The 19,983-nt window shown below is 49.0% G+C and overlaps 1 protein-coding gene across 1 annotated transcript in view; it reads left to right on the forward strand.

The window, feature by feature from the left end:
- Cemip (cell migration inducing hyaluronidase 1) overlaps positions 1 to 19,983 on the forward strand; it is a 159,067-nt gene that overhangs the window by 103,161 nt on the left and 35,923 nt on the right. The window contains exons 11-15 of the mRNA XM_059269006.1: positions 361 to 482; positions 3,521 to 3,653; positions 4,408 to 4,599; positions 15,876 to 16,051; positions 18,232 to 18,441. Coding sequence (XP_059124989.1) covers positions 361 to 482; positions 3,521 to 3,653; positions 4,408 to 4,599; positions 15,876 to 16,051; positions 18,232 to 18,441 — 833 coding nt within the window. The remainder of the gene's footprint in view (positions 1 to 360; positions 483 to 3,520; positions 3,654 to 4,407; positions 4,600 to 15,875; positions 16,052 to 18,231; positions 18,442 to 19,983) is intronic.

The raw sequence follows: 19,983 nt of genomic DNA on the forward strand, positions 1-19,983 counted from the left end.
GAGACACATTACTAAGCATCAACTAAGAAATCACAACTGAAGTTGTCCTTAATTATTCAAGCCACATTGGTGAATTGTCAGCAAGCTTCCACCACTGGTTAAGATCTATCTGTGTTGCTCCTCCACAGGGGCTTGTGGCTTTTAGTTTTTCATGTGCCGGATCATGGTGTTGATCGTAGAAGCTTCCGAGAAGCAGCCATGGTAGTGATGGGCTTTGGGGGCAGGTTTATGGATGGGTTTTTGTTTCTCTACATCTTACTCATTGCTTTTGTAAGAACAAGAAACCTATATTGCCTTTACAAAAAGAAAGAGTCAATAAGAGCACTTTCCTGTCTGACCTTGTTTCTGCTTTCTGCCTAGATGTGGAATGGACAGAGTGGTTCAACCACGATAAGGTGCCTCAGAGCAAAGGTGGAGACAAAATTTCAGATCTCCGAGCAGCTTACCCAGGAAAAATCTGCACTCGACCTATTGACATACAGGTACCAACCTCACAGCCAGGGAGTCCACTAGGCTTTGCTTTGAAGAGGGCTCTGTGGGCCACAGCTTTTTCTTATCACTCAGGTCGTATGAATGTCTGTCTCTTCCTCTGAAGCAGATTGATTATACCAGTCCCACCTCAGAGACAAAGGTTCCTGTCTGTCCAAAGCTAAGACTCCAGCTTCTGCCTCTGAGTTCCTTATCTCTGTTGTTACTCTGCTTCTTCAGCCATGGCTGAGAGAGCTCCTGCTGCACGGGCCTGCTTGGCCCACCCAGCTCACGTCTGTTGATACCCTTTGGGCCCTTGGGTATACAGTGGGCAGATAGGATTTGAAGTGTAGCCCATGCCCAGCAGCCCAGAGGAAGAGTATTCCCTCAGCCCTGCTCCCTGCTAAGGTATATGGAAGTCAGCATTCAGAGTCTTCACAGGGTCTCCGCCCAGAGTCTGTTCTACCTGGAGGAGGAGGTGACCGCCACACTGGGCACACATTGAAACAAAAGATCCTTGCATATGCCCGACTTTGCCCCCGTAGCTGCCCATCGCCTCTCACTTCCTCAGATCTCAGGGCTCTCATGAAGCCCTCTCAGTGGCTGTACCACCCCCACTGCACAGGACTGCATCTGCCATGGGCTCTGTGGTACCTGTTCCATATGGAAATGATCGGGTTCTCTGGGGACAGGGTAGGACAGACATCTGTGGCCTCCAGAGGACTGGAGAAGGCCACGGGGAAGTAAAAGGCAGCAATGGGACTGTCATTGTCAACCCCACAGTAGCTGGCCCAGAGATGGTGACCAGGAAAGTACTTCTGGAAGCCAGAAAGGTCTGACTTAGCTGAAAAGGTTCCCCTCCACATCAGTGACAGCTGTGGGCTGTCTCCAGTGAAGAACCCACAGTGCAAGATTTTGGGTGGCGAGTCTCCTCAGGGTGGACTCTGTATTTGGACCACCCTCAGAGTGAGTGTCCTTTTACACCCCATGCCCTCATTCTGCGTGCACAGTCTGGCTGTAGATGTCCATCAAATGATTTGACTTCATGGCTCAGTGCAAAACTAGGGGTCATAAATGTCCCCTCACGACCTGGTTCCATGAACTTACTGATGCCAGACATGAGTGTCTGAATGCCCTCTACAAAGTTTATTCAAAAACTCAGGGGAGGGGTTTGAGACAGGCTCTCACCTTGAATTCACTGTGTAGCCCAGGGTAGCACAGAGACGCACCTGCTTCTGCTTCCTGAGTGCAGGGATTACAGGCAAGTGACACCCTGCTCTGCTCAAAATTATTTTAATTTACTGTTAACCATGATAATTTATTACTATGCATTTTATTATCTGCAAGCATGGCTAATAATAATGTTTCTTTAAAGATGTCTGCCATTTAGCAATGATAGGTCTTTTTTTTTTTTTTTTTTAACTCTTCTTATCCAAGATTGGGGTCATTAAGAGAGAAAGCACTGTAATTAAGCAGTTCGTTTGAAATCAATACCGGGTTTTGTCCCATGATGAATATCCAGTTCTAATGGGTAATGATCCAAGGCCCATTACTGTTGTCAATGCGACAGGGCTCCTGCTGAAGATGGAGCTGGCTCTGTGGGGTTCTGAGATCGGAGGAGCAGGGCTTGACAGTTGATGATCTGGAACTTAGTGATGACTCCTTTGGGCCTTAGTAGGTTCCCTTAGGGATAAGTTCACAACCTGGTCTCAGCTGCAGCAGAGACGATGGAAATTATGGCTGTGAATGTGACTTGAAAAAAGCTGGATTTGAATTGAATTTTAGCATGCATGTCTGGGAGACCTCCTTTCAAGCCAAAGACAAAGCTGGCTTCATTAGGTCCAAATAACCTTTCCTAAAAAGTCTAGTGCTCCCTCCCCCCACTGCCGCCACCTGCCTCTCTCTCTCTCTCTCTCTCTCTCTCTCTCTCTCTCTCTCTCTCTCTCTCTCTCTCTGTGTGTGTGTGTGTGTGTGTGAGTGTGTGTCTCCCTCTCATTGGTGATACTTCCCTTCCTGATCCAAGCCTGTCTCCCTGTCTCCATGGTTTCTGTGCCAAAGATGGCCACAGTGCTATTCTAAATTGCATGTCTTTGAATGACAGTCATAGTCTGCAGAGAGACACACCCTGGCTTTGGGATGAACCCCAGCTGGCAGAAACCACCCTCCTTTGAGCCTGTTCCTAAACCATGTCCTGCCCTTTTAGCTTCTTGCTTGGCATCCCCACTCAACTTCAATCTCACTTTCAAGGATGCAGTGGGGGCTGGGGCAGGACATTTGAACAGAGGCCATTAGACTGGGCACACCTGAAAGCTGAAATGGGAGCAACTTTGACGCTAAATGAATTGGGGCTTCATTTTCCATTCTGCCACTTATTGGCTCTTCTGGTGCTCATCTTCTTCCTTATCTCTAGAACCAATCACCACTTCATAATTCCACCATGAGCATGCAATGGATACCCACAAGCTCTTTAGCTGAGAGACTGGATTCCAAACTTTCCTACCTGTTAGAATCACTTGGGCAGCTTTTAAAGTCCTGATGCCCAGGCCACAACGTCAACCCATCAAATCTCAGCCTTTGAGGGTTGAACCTGGGTACAGAGACTTGAAACTCCTGATGGAATATAAAAGGCCTTCTAGGCACCTATGGGTTGAACCAGCTCCTTTCATGGACTCATGGTGGCAGGATGGTCATAAGAAGGGCCATCTCTTAGGGTTTTAAGAGAGCCTGTGTGTGGTGGATGCTTTATAAATGTGCACACAATGAGCAATAAGTACTGTGGGGTGCATGCAGGCAAGGTGTTCCTGCTGCTAGATCACAAACTCAGCTGACTCTCTCCCCGAAATCAGGCCACTCGGCCTCCATTCCAAGACTTAACACGGCTTTCTTATGACAAAACTCAAATAGACAACTGAGATAATAGTCCTGGGCTGTTGTAAATAGTTTTGCAGTGAGGAGAATTTTAGTCTCGTAAATATCAATCGTGGACATTAATCAGCGCTTTCCCTCTTCATAAAAACGCACCCTGACTCTGTAATTTCCATTCCATTCTCAGGCCACAACAATGGATGGAGTTGCCCTCAGCACTGAGATTGTCTACAAAAATGGCCAAGATTACAGGTTTGCTTGCTACCATCGGGGCCGAGCCTGCCGCAGCTACCGAGTGCGATTCCTATGTGGAAAATCTGGTAAGCAAGCAGATATCCTGGCTCCTTGTTGGGTTAGAAATGCAACTGTGCTCCGATCTCTGACCTGGCTGCTATGCACTGTGAAATGGGATGGCTGGGTCAGCATGTTGCATATCGAAGTGTCACTGAGCGGTCTAGGTACAAATGCAGGAGCAGCCAGACGGTCCCTGGAGTTGGAAGCATACAGAACACTCTGCCCTGTCATAAGCCTTTCTAGAAGGGGTGGGCATGATCCAGGAATGCAGTGTTGATGGACAGGGCTGACACAGACTTTCTGCTTCTTCTGGTGCTGTTATTTATTTCAAATCCAGTTCCCCAGGCAGTTCTCCTTAGAAAGGACTGGAAATGGCTGGTTTGTTCTGGAATCAGCATCTCCAGAAAGCAGTCATTAGGGATGGACTGGGGGTGGGGTGGGGGGCTTACAGCTACTGTAAATAACAGTGGAGAAGGTCTATATTTGTTTTACATCTTGGGCAAAGTGGGTGTGGTGAGGCAGGGCATTGAACACCAGCTCAGAAGTCAGTGGAAAATTCCTCTGCCCAGAGCTAATGAATGGTTCTTTTTTGGTTGGGTTTTTGTTGACTTCAAAAACCTGTAAGTACTGAGACTGCGATGGAGCGAGCCTGGTGATTTGGGTTTTGGAAGGGCACACCTGGCATTTACCGATCTCCAGAGGGGAGGGGAAGAGGTGGGCAGCCACATGTTTGCTGAGGGCAAAGGGCTGTATCTCAGTCCTTCCTGTTTTGGGTTACAGTGAGGCCCAAGCTCACGGTCAGCATCGACACCAACGTAAACAGCACCATCCTGAGCCTGGTAGACAATGTGCAATCCTGGAGGCCTGGAGACACCCTGGTTGTCGCCAGCACGGACTACTCCATGTACCAGGCAGAAGAGTTCCAAGTGCTCAGCTGCAAAGCATGTGCCTCTACGCAGGTCAGAGTGGCAGGTAGGCACCTCCCTTCTGCCCAGGCTGCATGAATCTGGACACTGGTAGATTTTGAGTGAAAGGGAGATCTGTATCTGTGAGCTAGTCTCAGAATGCGTCATAACAGAGAAAATGATGAGACTCTCACTGCAAGCATTTGTTCCGTTTTGATGCATCTACACGTTGTCCAGGCAGGCAGCCTAACTGATACCTGAAATAAATTCCCTTAAGAAGAAATGGCTATTTTGGCTCATGGTTTGTTAGCCCTGTTGTTCAGGGCAAGCAACTGGTGGAGGGAGCTGCTTATCTCATGGCCTCCAGGAAGCGAAGAAAGAGGAAGATGTCGGAGTCCCAGGATTCCCTTCAAAGTCGTGCAACCAGTGATCTAACTTCTTCCCACTAGGCTAGCCCTCATAGCATCCCAGGCCCATGGCAAAGCTTTCTTTAACTCATGGACCTTTGGGAGACACTATCATTAAGCTTTTCTAGGCTGAGCCTAGCTCCAGGATGGAAGCTGGGCTCAGGCTGGCTCCATACTATTCTTATTCTTCCCGAGACACATTCTTCTCATGGCAGAGGTTGAGTGTTCCTATAGAGGTGGTGGGAGAATGGAGAACTTCTAGGGCCTGGGTTTAGAACTGGCTCACACTGAGCATACTAGCCTATGTCTAGGATTCTAGAACTTGGGAGAACAGGGAAGGAATTTGAGGCTAGCCTGGGTTGTATAGAAAATTCCAGGCAAACCTGAGCGTTAAGGTTATATAATAACCTTATTTCAAAAGAAAACAAATGAACTCAGAAAAATCAAACAAAACTGGCGTGCTCTGATGACAGCCTGTTGGCCAAAGCACGGGTCAGTACAGAGCACAGCCCATGGTCAAGCTCAACATGAATGGCCAGAAGAGCCTATTTTTCTCACTGAGGTTGAAATGATAGAATGAACATTTGCTTGAAAACAATTTATCCTACCTCAATACTTTAAATACCCTCTTTCCACCGCTTTCAAGTTTCCTTTTTTCTTCTCCTGAGTCTTAACTTACGTGCCCTATATTTTATGTTTTATGATATTACCAGAGTTATAGATTGTTAGCAAAAGAGACTGTCTTAGTGTTCTATTGCTGTGAAGAGACACACGACCATGACAACTCTTATAAAGGAAAGTATTTAATTAGGGGCTTGCTTACAGGTCAGAGGTTTAGGCCATTATCATTATGATTGGAAGCATGACAACACACAGGCAGACATGGTGCTGGGAAGGTAGCTGAGAGCTCTACATCCGGGTTGGCAGGCAGCAGGAAGAGAGAAAGACACTGGTCCTGGCTCAAGCATTTGACATCCCAAAGCCCACCCTCACTGATACATTTCCTCAAACAAGGCCACACCTCCTATTCCTTCTCAAATAGTGTCACTCCCTAATGACCAAGCATTCAAATATATGTGCCTATGGGGGCCATTCCTATTCGAACCACCACAAAGACCTTAAATATAATGTTGGTCAGTTGATCCTGGAAAATATGTATGTATATCTTTGCGTTGTAAGCAACAGAATCCAATTTTGACTCTCTGAAACAAGAAAGAAACTGATTGACAGGCTGTTCACATCAGAGGAAAAAAAATAGATACTAAAGAACTAAGCTGCAAAGGACTCAGAGCAGGGCATCTTTGAGGGCCTGGGCAGCAGGAGGCAGTGGGCAACATCCTTAGGTATCACTGTCTTTAGGAAGCATACTAAGTCCCTGGGACAGCATGCCACACAGCCACTGTCGAGAGGGAGGACATCTGACTGGGCTGGTGACCTCTTGGAGAGGTCAGGACCTTCACCAGCAATCCTTAGACTGCCTCAAGTCCATAAAGAATCCTTTCTTTCTTTCTTTCTTTCTTTCTTTCTTTCTTTCTTTCTTTCTTTCTTTCTTTCTTTCCTTCTTTCTTTCTTTCTTTCTTTCTTTCAAGATTTTTTTTATTTATTAGATATACAGTGTTATACCTGCATGTACATGTGCATGCCAGAAGAGGGCACCAGATCTCATTAAAGATGGTTGTGAGCCATCATGTGGTTGCTGGGAATTGAACTCAGGACCTCTGGAAGACCAGCCAGTGCTCTTAACCTCTGAGCCATCTCTCCAGCCCAAAGGATCATTTCTTAAAGGAAAACCAGAGTGACCTGTTAAAAGGGAAGGAACTCAATACTGCATGTTCAGACCATCACATGCAATTTCCTGGGGAAATAATCTCAATCCTGATGAGAAAATTGAGCACTGAGAAGGCGTATCCAGTATATTTCAAATGTCTAGTATTTTAGAAATAAGGCTTCAGAAACTGAAACTCAAAACAATCTTTTTTGGCCTCATTTTAGTAAAAGTGAGAAGTCGGGATGGAGTTCCATCTTCTGAGTTTGTTCCTGGGGGAAAACGGGCCCGTTCGTGTTGGGTGCCTGGGACAGCACACAGCTGGAAGCCCAGGGCCCGTTTGTGTTGGGTGCCTGGGACAGCACAAGGCTGGAAGCCCAAGACACCGATTCTAGGACTAGAGCCTGCAAAGCACACCTTTTTAGTGAGATGCTAACTTGGGGGTATGACTAGAGAAAGAGAAGGAGGTAGCAGTGAGCAGGTCAAGTGTAGATAGAGAAGTTTGCAAGGTAAGAGATCTCCTGTTCAAACGATAAGGTTTGAACCACTGCATTCTTTACGTTCTTCAAGAAAGGCTTGGGGGCACCTTCTAAGTAAGTCCAGATCAATCTGATACCCAAAAGAAAGAAGTGAAGTGGAAAAAAAAATCTGGGTGATAAAGGTCTAAGTAACAAAGTAAAAGAAACAGGTAGGCAGAAATGGCTGGCATAAGCCATACAGGTTATCTCAAGCTTCCTGGCAGTCAGAGCAGAGAAATTATCTACATTCAGGAAAAAGGCGACAGACCTATAGGGTTGCCTTTCTCTTAGCCCTAAGCTTGAGGAGTTTGCCTCACAGTCATCATCCACAGGACACAGCCCGGCCACACGAACTTGACAATACGCAAACGTGCTTTGGGTGGGGGTGTTGGCGGTTTAACTCCTAATATTAGAAGGGGGTGAGATGTTGGGCATATTCTGTGAACACATTTCGCAAAAGGCATTTTTGGCTTTGTCTTGTTTGGCAGAGGCAAAAAAAAAAAAATACTGACTCTGGAATCAGGCAACTAGTTATTAGCTATTTCCCCACTCACAAATATGGCCCAGAATGGCCCCAACTCACAATCCTGCCTCCATCTCCCAAGTGCTAGGATCAAAGGCCCATGCTACTACACCTAATTTGTTTCAATGACTATTAACACCAGCTACAATAATTCTTCTTCTTTTGCTGTATATGTGTGTTTAGTGTGCATATGTATATGGATGTTCACATGTGTTTGGGCACAGGTGGGGGGATGTGCATCTATGTGTGTGGTGGCCCAAAGTTCATACTGGGAGTCATCCTCTATCATTCTCCTGCTTATTGACTGAGGTAGTCTCTCAATGGAACCTAGAGCTTGCTGACACAGCCAGTCTGACCAGCTAGCTTTTCCAGGGACCTCCAGTCTCCACCTTCTGAGCCCTGGAGTTGTAGGTGAGCTGCTGCCCCCAACCAGCACTTACACAGGTTGAGGAACTGAACTGAGTCTGCACACTTGTGCGGCAAGTGCTTTGACCACTGAGCCACAACTGCAATGATTTAGTAGCTGATCCTCAGTATGGGAAGGACGGAACGGGTATGACTTATTACAAATGGTCGTCAGACCTTGTATGCTTCAGTTCGCCAACTCTGCCGTTCGGGACCTGCAGGTCCACGGTGTTGTGGAGGAGAAAACAACCTCTGCCATCATGATTTTTCAAGTCTGGGGCAGCCTGCAGTTACCTTCTGGAGATCTCCATGTCTCCAGGTGTGGGGGTCACATCTGTGGATGATAGTGCGCCTTCCTCCCCTGAGGATGGGCAGACAGATGTGGGGACAGAAAGAAGAATGGGGCATTTTATCATACACTTACCCAGCAGCTCCTGAGCACGTAACATCTGCCAGGCAGTTGCATCAGCCTTTTGGGTGCCATGGTGAGCAAGATGGGCACCATTCTCTGCCCCCGGGAAAGCTGCATCCCAGCCAAGAGAATGGCATCCATCAGAGAGTCTTAAAAATAAGACTCCAGGCATAATAGTTACAAAAGAAGGATGCGGGAGGAGCTGGGCACAGGGAGAAGGGATTCAGCTCAGCTGGAGCAGGCATGGCGCTTGCCCTGAGTAATTCAAGATTAAGCAGGGAGCTGGGAGACGATGACAAGGTGGCTAGGAAAGAGAATAGGAAAGAGAGGAAAGGAAGTCATGTGGGCACACCACCTGAGCAGGGGTGCTCCAGCCATGAGGAGGACAGGGAGGCTCCAGGGGAGACCATGAGAGCCCCTAGGAGTGCAGAGGGGAGAGGAGGCTGTACAACCAGGAGCTTTGCTTGAGTGCACAGGAAGCCACTGAAGTCCATGAGTCTGCTGGGTGTCCCCTAGCAGGGAAGAACTTCCCACGTCTGCATCTATAGGAGGACACTTAGGTGAAGATCACCAGTAGGACAGCGAATGATAGCATCCTGGAATGTCAGGTGCCCCCTTGGCAGATCATTTGAGCTGATGTCACTTCTTGTGGCTCCAGGTAGCATCTAGCTATCCAGGATGGAGGAAGCCTGACTTCCAGCCCTTGCTGAAAGTAGAAGAAGTAGGAGCTCCCCTAGGTCTGAGCAGCCTAGATCTCACCTGAACTCCAAAAATGAGCATCCTAAGGGCCATAGAGGAGATCTCACTTTGAACAGGTCCCAACAGGGCAGCTGTGGATGCCAAAGTAACCCTGAGATTGAAGGACCCATGAGATGCCAGGCTCACACAGCAGAGATTTGGGGGTCCATGCCAAGGGCTATTATTCCTGACAGCATGTTACTGACCCAACCAACAACTCATGAATGTGCTCAGGCTAGACCAAGAGTGTCAGGGGGCCTCTTGGGGGACCAAGTTCCAAAGGATGGAAGTATGAGTGGAAACAATGCTAGACTTCCTTCATGGTTCCTCCCAGTCCTTGCTTTGGCATTGAAGGATTCTGCTTCAGCCTCCCACTGCCTATTAGGAGTGGACTGTCCACTCTGCTCGGAAGCTTTGTGTCCCCATGGAAACAGCTCCTTCCTTTCGGTAAGTAGTGTCACAAAAGCCCTAGGTGGGGATGAGTATGCATGCATGTCTGTCTGGATGTCTTTCCTGAGGAGGCACCCACTGTTCCCCTTCCCAAAGTCCATTCTCTGCTCTCCATTGCCCACTAACACAGAGTGCTGACTCCACCTGCCCACCCCCCATCTGCACCTGTGTTCTTCCCCCACCTGCTGCGTTCTGCTAGGGTCACCTCCTCCGTCTGCTGTAGAGGGAGATACATTCTTCTTGGACCCTCCTTCCTCCTAATCCCAGAAAACAACTCTCTTTGCATTTTAAAGGTTTGCTGATGAGAAACAGATGGGGGTGACAAATATATGAATCGTCTAAAAAATATTTTTCAAAATTCTGCCAACTGTAGTGTGATTCCCAGCACCTCTGATGTGGCCATGACAGCTGAACTCTCCCCCTTGGTTTTTTTTTTTTGTTCCCCTTTTCAATGTCACCTTCCCACACCTCCACACCTTAAACTCCTCCCGCCCAGAATGGGTGCCATTTCCCACAACAGTCTCAGGACTTTACAGGTTCACCTGTCCCTTCTTTGTGAGACCCTCAGCTTCTGGGGGTTCTTGTTTTATATGTGAAGCTAAAGAGGAGACTTAGGTTGTTAAAAAATCAAATATCTAATTCCACGATTTCCACTGTGGCCACCACCAGCCACAGGTGGCTACTTCCATCAAATTGAAGTTAAATAAAATTTCACCCCGTTCCTTCCAGTAGACAGATTTCTAAGTATGGAAGCCGCATAGGCTTAGTGGCAACCCTGTTGAACAGCATGGAATCCGCTGTCACAGGCTGTCCTTGTGGGTGGCGCTGGTGTAGACTAAGCAAGGCAGAATCTTTCAAACTCTCAGCTTGAGTATGAGAAGGACCGTCCACTTCCCCCGACTCTCTGGGCTCTATTGGGTCTAGCCTACAAGTACCTTGGTGTCTGTCCCTCAGAGAAGGTGTTCGTTCTCCTCTTGTGCTTGTGGTATCTGCTTCTGTGCTTGTCCTGTGGAGGTTTGCAGAGTATGGTATTAGGGTGCCTGTGGATAAACACAGGAAAATACCAATGTTTAGAGCCCTTCATTGCCCCAGGTCTCCTCCCTCTTTCCTAGTGTGCCCAAGGCTCTTTTAGATCATTTGGGACACATTCTGACCTGGTCACCTTGCACATGTGAGTGCTGTGAGAAGGAGGGGAAGTGGAGGGAGGTGGGAGAACCCCCCATCAGGAAGGGATGAAAGGAGCCAGACACACCACTCCCCGGGATTGCGGTTGGGAGTGGCCTGTGGAAGTAACAAGGAGAGATAAGTGACTTCACTGTGGACAGCAGCAATGTGGTAAAGGTTCTGATAAGGAGCCTCGCTGCAGGGGAGGCGGCTGTGACTGCCAAATTCCTGCCCTGTTCAGAAGGACCTGCGTTTCCTTAGTCCATGGGAGTCTGATAAACACAAGCCTTCTATCTACCTGAGGTCCCGTTCATGCCTCCCTCCCTCCGTGGAACAAAGGAAGCTCTGAAACCAGCTGTTCGTCAGTTCCTGTCCCTGGTGGAGCTCTGGAGACAATAGCCCTGACAACTGCCGTGTCATTTCTGTCACACTGGCCTCCAACCATGTGTCCAGGGCTGTTGGAGCACATTCTGTGGATTAACTAACTTAATGATCTAGCTACTTTGGGGGATGTGAGCTATTTTTATCTCTGCTTTATAGATGAAGGGTCCAAGGTTCAGGGAGTTTAAACCACAGGCTCCAGGACTCTTCTGTAAACTGAGTCACACAGCCTGGCTCAGAGCCATGTGGAAAATGACTGTCTTGGATAGAGGCAACCAGGTGGATGGGAACTCCAAGAATCAGATAGCAAAGGCCCTCAGGAGGCAAGACCAGCCAGCATGGTGGGAACTAAAGAGGATGTGTGGGGATGAAGGTGATGTGCCTGCCAGGAGCCAGGGTTTCTGCTCCATCCAGCTTGGACCATTAGATGGGGCGGGGCTAGTGTGACTCACAGTGCCACCTATTCCCAAAACAAGTCTAGCCCTCTGGGAAGCCAGCTCCCTGCTGTACCTCTCAGGACCCAATGGAATGCCCATCACTTGCCTTGACCCTTTCAAAGGCAGTGGCAGTCAATTCTTCCACTAAACCCCTCACACAAACCCCAAATTGTCTTGCTTGGTTGAAAAATCCATTGACAGTTTCCCTGGGCATTGTCAGTAACACTGTCCTTTGGGGTGTCCGCTAGGGAAGGTTAGCTCTGGGTCCAGCATGGCTGGAGGCCTGAGACCTAGAAGACCAGGATCCCAGAGGCTCTTGGAGACAGATACCTACTTTTGTAAGAAGGTCCAGTTCTCTGCATATTGAGCTGAGGTGGCTTGGGAGAGCAGGCAGAAGAGCAGAGGTTCTCCACTGACAAAGAAAAGAGAGAAGGAAGATGTGTCCAGACAGAAGTAGACACGTAATTGGTCCCCCAGCAAGATGCTGAGGACTGTGCAGGGTCTGCAGACTACCATGCAGGTCTAACGCATGTGAGGGGCAGAAGAAAGGATGGAGGCCAGTTGGACAGACCTCTCCCCTCTGGGAAACCCTGGGCCAATTAGAGTGGACTGACAGGGCACTCTGGGAGGGGCTTACGGCCCTGTGACCTAGGACAGCATGAGCTGGAATGGAAGGAACAGCAGTGGGAGGGTGGCTGTTCAGTCCTTGAAGAGATGCCGCAGGAGTGTGCATCGTAAAAAAGGACACAGAGATACAGGGGCTTGCACAGCCCTGGAGGTCAGAGTCGAGGGTATGTGGGAAATAAACAATTCTAGAAAGAGGGACCTCTCACCCTTCATGAAGCATCATCCTCAAGTCACGGGAGAAAGTCGTCACACAGCAGTGGCTGTGCTGGAGAAGGCCCAGGCTCACAGCACTCCCTCAGCTCCCAGAACCACCGTCCAGTGGTAAAGAGAAACAGCCTCCCTATTGTACCCATGACAGTCATGTTCCCCCACATCCTGCTCCAGGCTCACCAATGTCTAACTTCCAGATCTTCACGAGGAGATCGAAAGGCTACCTTAAGGGCAGCAGAAAGCTCTCTGTCACCGCACCACACTTAGAGACGTCCTGCGTCATCTTCTAGAATGCCTCTTTCCTTTTCAGCCACCACGCAGGTTCCATGTTTCCTCCGCCTGGCTTTCTGAAGCCAGTTCCCTCAGAAGCCGTGCACACCACTCTCAGAGACAGACTTTGCCCTTTACACCTGGGAAGGCCCTGTGACTAGCTGGTTTGTGAAGGCCACAGAGCCGACAGGCAGGGAGATCAACCAGGGATAGAAGCAGAGGCTTCTACATAAATGTCCAGAGGACCTTAAGGCCGTAAAGACACGTGGCCCGTGACCCAAACCAAAAGCCATAGTGGGTTCAAGGGAGGAAGAGGCCCAGCAGTGTGTAGTGAACTTGTTTCCAATTATCTCCTCTAGTGATGTCAGACTCTGTGTGGAACAGTTGGAAGGTGGTAAAACCTAATGGAAGGCTTAAGTTCATTAGGGATATGTTCCAGAGGAAGGCTATGGATGACTGGTCTCCCCCTTTCTCTGTTTTATTACTGACCACAAAGTAACTGGATAGGCTGTGTCATCACAGGCCCAAGCAACACAGCCCACAGGTCATGACTTGAAATCTATGAAGCCATGAACTGAGATAAACCTTTCTGCGTTCTAAATTGATTCATCCCTGGTATTGATTATAGTAACAGAAAGCTGACTGACTCTCTGCCTGGGACTCTTAAGGACTCTGTGGTAGGCCGAATCTGTGTTGTGACCCTTGGTTCCTGTGACTGTTGCCTCATGTGGCAGAAAGGACTTACGATTCTGACTAGATTAAAGTTCTGGAAGTGGGCGAGTATCCTGGGTTATGTGGGTGGGGCCGACGTAATTACAAAGGTTATCAGATGAGAGGGATTAAGGAAGATTAGAGAGGAGAAAGCACTGGAAAGTCAGAAGCAGATGGAGCGATAGAAGATGGGGGGGGGGGTGTCACAAACCCAGGAGTACAGGTGGCCACTGGAATCTGAAAAAGCCCTGGAACAGTTTCTATGTGGCACCTTCTTTTTTTTTATTTATTTAAGAAAATTTTTTTATTCATTTTACATACTAACCACAGATCCCCCTCTCATCCCTTCTCCTGCTCTCTCCCCAGCCTCCCCCACCCACCCACCCTCCATCCCCTCCTCCAGAAGGTTAAGGCCTCCTGTGGGGAGGCAGCAAAGCCTGGTACATTCAGTTGAGGCAGGACCAAGCCCCTCCCCGCTGCCTCAAGGCTGAGCAAGGCGTCCCACCATAGGAAATGGGCTCCAGAAAGCCAGGGGTAGATCCTGATCCCACTGTGTGGCACCTTAAGAAAGCAGCCCTTCCAACACCTTGACTGGCCCCGGGAAATTAATTTCGGACATCTAACCTCCAGGACCATACAAAATAAACCTGTGGTAATTTGTCACAGATGCAATAGAAAACACATGCGATTCCCTTGCCCGGAGCTGTTTTCTCAGCTTCGGCGTGTACCAATGTCATACTGCTTCAAAGAAACCACTGTCTCACTGAGCCGGCAGAATTCTAAAACCATAGGCTTCCTTGACAATTCTGCTAGCTCCCAGGATGTGTGCCAAGTGAAGGGGAGGGCAGAGGTCAGCTCTTCCTGTGGATGCGAAAGCCGAGGAAGGCCACTGTGGTGGGTATTGCTAATTTTACCCATGGCCTTCACACATGGACATTCGTGGTATCTCGGGGCCAAGGCAAGGGCCTCCTTGATCAAGTCAAGGTCGGAGCGAAAGCCAAGTGGTGTAGGTGGTGTGGTTTGGGCTGGAAGTCCACACGGGAGAGTGGTGCTCTTTGTAATTGCACCCTCAAGTGAAACGAAAATATCCACAAGCCCTGTCAGCCATTTCAGCGAGGAGCCTGTCTTAAGCTGTGTTTTCTGCACAGATGGAGGGAGAGGGGATCGGAGGGTAACACTAAAAGAATTTGGCTAGAAAGGGGGTGAGGTAGTGGGAGGGATAGAATGGACAGAACACAGGGTCAAGGATTCAGACCACACAGGACTGAGACTGTAGAAAGTGTGGGAGGGTGTTTGGTTTGTTAGATTTTTCTCAAGGATGGCAGGGCCTGGGGAAGTTTGAGGGTAGAGAGCATAAGAAATGGGGATGAGGGATGAGATGGCTGAACTGGAAAGGATTGCCAGCTGGAGCCAACGCTTCTGAATGTGCCCCAGTTCATGGCTAGCATCGTGGGCCGGGAGAGTGCCTCCTCTGCGGGATGAAGTCAGCACAGAGTAGGGTGCAAGTTCTTCCCCTCGGCTCCATGTGGTGCCACAGGGGCATGTGTGCAAGCCCACGGCTCTGGACACAGGAACACCAGCCTGCTCTTTCTCAAGCACCAAGCTGTGGATGTACCTTCCATAAGGCTGTTGAGAGCAGAGCATGGGTTTGCTCTGCTCTGAAGTGGGGATCTGAAAGGGAAAGGTTTGTTTTATCCTAAGAATTGCAGCTGGAGGACAGATACAGTGGAAACACTGAGGAGATTGGGTCTCTCTCTGTCTCTCTCTGTCTGTCTCTGTCTGTCTCTGTCTCTGTCTCTGTCTGTCTCTGTCTCTGTCTCTGTCTCTCTCTTTCTCTTTCTCTCTCTCTGCTCTGCCATGTTGCCATCTCTAGACCATGACTTTCCTCTGCTGGGTGAGGTTGACCCACCAGGCTGGAGATCGAGAGGCAACTCAAGGCACCTTTACCTAGATCCTATGGTCATACCTCACTGTAGGGAGGTGTGGAAGCAGAGCTCCCCGGGGAAGCCCTGTGTCAGATGAACCACAGCAAAGTCTAGCTCTGAAAATCAGAAGAAGAGTAAATATTACCGGACAAGTAGCCACATCTGTGATGGTCTTAAGACCTAAGCATGAGTAGGTAGCGATGAACTGTAGCTCCACTCCTGGGCATGTGACTATACCTACCTGAGTTTTGTTCTTCTGTATCATGGGAACAAGGACCTTGGGGCCCGTCATGAGTGAGGGCCTGGTGAAGAGCAAGCTACAGCTTTGGGAGTACAGGATGGGAGCATGGTGGGCATGCTACACCTGCCATTCTGCTTCCTCACCCGTCTTGTGCCCTAGGGAAGCCACAGTACCTACATATTGGGGAGGAGATTGATGGCGTGGACATGCGGGCTGAGGTCGGGCTCCTGACTCGGAACATTGTGGTGATGGGCGAGATGGAGGACCAGTGCTACCCCTACAGCAGCCACATCTGTGACTTCTTTGACTTCGATACCTTTGGGGGTCACATCAAGGTAGGAATCTGCATGGCTGAGGCTCTTAGCCCTACAGGAGGGTACCCAAGGTTCCAGCTGTGGACAAGGTTCCAGCTGTGGACAGAGACTCATAGGAGGAAAGGGGATGGTGGAGCAGGGGGTGGGAAGAGACATGCACCCTTAGGAGATGTCTACCTACCAATGATAGGCAGTTGTACTTGTGGGAGATGATGGAACCAGCCAAGGACCTCTGATCGAGGCCACATAACTGCACTGTGACTACTTCATTGCCTCTGCTCGGTCTTCATTATTTACCCTTGGTCATTTCTTAACTTTTGTTTTTGTTAGAATTTTTATATTGCTTTTTTTTTTCTTTTTAAAGACAAGCTGTCACTATGCAGCCCAGGCTGACCTCCAATTTAAGATTCTTCTGCCTTGGTCTCCCCAAGTACTGAGATGACAAATGTGTAGCACCATGCCTACCTTCCTGAAAATTTCTTACAAGAATTTAGTACTCCCCCCGCCATCACACACACACACACACACACACACACACACACACACACACACACACAAAACAAACAAACCAACAAAAAAAACATACCCTCAATAGATCCATTATAATACAGACCAAACAACCAGCAGGGAGCAGGGAGCAGGGTGTGCAGCAGGAAGTAGGGAGGTGCAGCATTGAACTTACCTGGTCCTGGCAGAGTCCAGAACAGTGATTCTCAACCTGTGGGTCATGACCCCTTTGGGATTCCAAAGACCCTTTCATAGGGGTCGAATATCAGATATCCTGCACATCAGATATTTACATTGTGATTCATAACAGTAGCAAAATTACAGTTAAGAACTAGCAATGAAAATAATTGTATGGTTGGGGGTCACCACAACAAGAAGAACTGTATTAAAGGGTCACAGCATTAGGAAGGTTGAGAACCACTGGTCTAGAATGACAGCCACACATAGCAGCAGGTCTCTCAAAGCCATCAGAAGCAACCCAGTTCACGTTCTCCTAGTAGCCAACTCAAGGAGGAATTTCTTTATCTCTACAAAATGCCTTTATCAGGCCTGGTAAATAGTCCAAGAAACATAAACGTCCTCCATGTTCTTCTGCGTTCCTCATGTGGTTATTGGTTTCAATGCTAACAGCATTAAAACAGGTTTTGTAAAAACCTAAAATCTCGTGCTATAAGAGTAATTCTTTTTAATAACGTAAACAAGGATGATGAGAGGAAACAGTTCCCAGTGGGAGCTCTGCTGACCTTTTCAGTGGGGAGAGTCTTGTGGTGCAGATCTATGTTTTTAGGAATTCTAGAGTCTCCAGTCCCCATCCCATGAGCACTTTCTGGCAATTGTCACCTGTACCCAAGGACATAGTGAGATCCAGAGGAAACGGTAGTTTTCTGTCGCACAAGCTACTGGAGCCCTCCCAGTCTTGAGAATGGACCTGAGTCCCCAGACCCTCTTGCCCATGAAGCAGAAACTAGACTCAGAACCATTCTCAACACAACTCTCCAGGCATTGGCTGCTGGACTGTCGTTCCAGGTGAGACCTGAATCTAAGGGGAATGGTCTGCACATCAAACTCCAGCTCCCCGGTAGGAACTGGCAGAGCTTACTTCTGACACAAATCATTCCAGACTCGGCTCTCTGCTGAGCTCCTGGATTGCACACATCGTCTGGCCAAGCAGTTTCCCTGAGCACATCCAGGAGCAGCCCTGCGCTGTGACCACCTGCCACTCATATGCATGCCCCCAGAGCAGAGGCTCAGGATATCTCCGGAGTCAGCACCCCCTTCCTTCCCAGGAGAAGGTTTCACACCATAAACAATGACACTCTGAAGTCCACCAGTCTCCAGCATCCTAGGGCATGTTTCCTGTCATCCCCACCCCGTAAGCATATGTCTTCCTCATGGGTGGCTGTGGAGATGGTAAAGGAAGATCAAAACAAGTCTAGCTATTGTCCTGGGCACTTCCAATCCAAAGAGTCCGTTGTCCTGCAGCATCTTGTAAAGCCTTGCTGGACTCCCGTAGTGTAAGAAGGGCCGGGCATCCTCATCCATGTGTACAGAGCCTCTGATTTACTGAGTACCCAGGAGGTACTCTGTGACAAAACACTGGGAAGGTAATACCTCTGTCCTCTGGGGATGCAGGCATCGGCTGGGGGATCAAGGGCTGCCTGGGGGCTCTTTTAACTTTCACTCTCCTGTTGCAGTTTGCTCTGGGATTTAAAGCAGCCCACTTGGAGGGCGTGGAGCTAAAGTACATGGGGCAGCAGCTGGTGGGCCAGTACCCAATTCACTTCCACCTGGCTGGAGATTTGGATGAACTCGGAGGCTATGACCCACCTACGTACATCAGGGACCTCTCCATCCACCACACATTCTCCCGCTGTGTCACTGTCCATGGCTCCAATGGCCTGTTGGTAAGTGCCTACTGGAAGGGTATCCTATGTAGGAACTTAGGGTGTGTCGGGGGAAGGGAGATCTTGTGCTGTGCATTCTCACCTACTTCCGGTGAGAAGTTGGACAAACTACTGAATCAGTCAGGTCTTCTATTTCCTCCCTGAGCTCTGCAGAACACAGTGTTACCTTTTAGTTGGCTTGGGTAGAGGATGACAGTGAAACATTCCTGGCTGTATTATCCTAGCAACCCATCTTCAGAGCAGGGAATCCAGGTATTGCCACAGAACAGGCTGGCTTTGGGGAACTGAGCAGGCATGCGGGATGCTCACCAGGACAGAATGGGGAGCCAACCCTTCAATGAGATACAGACTTCTGGAGCTGGCATGGGGGCATCCCCAGGAGTCTGTGTTAATTCAGTTAGGTGGAGGAATCAAGAGACTTGTGGTAGGAAAGGGAAGACAGTGAGTTAAGGCACCCCCCGCACCCCAGATCTGGCCTGGAATAATTAGATGAGTCAATGGTACCCGCAGTAGAGTCAGGGTCTTAGAAGAGAACCCTGGAGAGCTTTGCCCAAAGCAGCAGATCTGTGCAACACTGTAAGCTCCCAGGAACGTCAGCTGCCAAGTTGGGAAGGAGCATCTCTTAGCTCCCTTGTTATCCAGCTACAGCACAGTTGAGGTGCCAGCTACAGTCTTAATCTGGTGGCCCTTCAGGGGTCTACCACCACTCAGTTCTGAGCTGTGCTTGACAGATCTGGAGGCACAGCCTTGGAGCAGCCTTTCCAAGATGGAATCAAATTGCACTGCTTGCCATCTAGACGGTGTCCAGGTCTCCGGGTCTCTGAGCCAAGTGGGCAGCAGCGGAGCCATATCCCAGGCAGACCTGAAGTTTTACAGATTGGCTTTGAATGCTCTCGGAATGTGCATTTGTACACCTTCCAGAAGGCTGCTGTGGGAGCTGGCCTTTCACACGGATGTGCGTTCCTTTGCTGCCTGCTTTGAAGGGTTTACCAGCGGGTGACTACGTTTCGGGGAGAGGGTTCAGCTGACAGAACCAAAAGAGGCAATATAGAGACAAAGATGTGATTATGGTTTAGACTGCAGAGGCCATGGGGACGGCGGGGGATGGGGGCGGTTGTTCCAGGAAGCCTTTCTCTAGCATCATCTCTGGTCAGAGGTGGTGGATCCCAGACAAATAGATCCCAGCTCACTAGAAGGAAGGGCCCCTACCTGAATGGAGCTGAGAGGTGTCTCAGCACCCCAGCAGGTCCCGAAGTGTCCTAGGGGGCCTGCTCACAGCTTTTCCCTGTCTTCTGCCTGTGTACCCCAATCCTTGGGAGTCAACTTCCTTCATCCTCAGCCTGACTTAGGCAGCACCCCCTTCCTCTCACTTTTTTTTTTAAAAAAAAAAGATTGTTTTATTTTATGTGTATGAATCTTTACATGGAATGTGTATATATATATCATGTGCCTGCCTGGTACCCACAAAAGTCTGATAAAGGCATGAGATCCCTGGAACCTGGGTGCTAGGAACCGAACCTGAGTCCTCTACAAGACCAACAA

This window comes from Peromyscus eremicus, chromosome 1, assembly GCF_949786415.1.
Source record: "Peromyscus eremicus chromosome 1, PerEre_H2_v1, whole genome shotgun sequence".
Lineage (NCBI taxonomy): Eukaryota > Metazoa > Chordata > Mammalia > Rodentia > Cricetidae > Peromyscus > Peromyscus eremicus.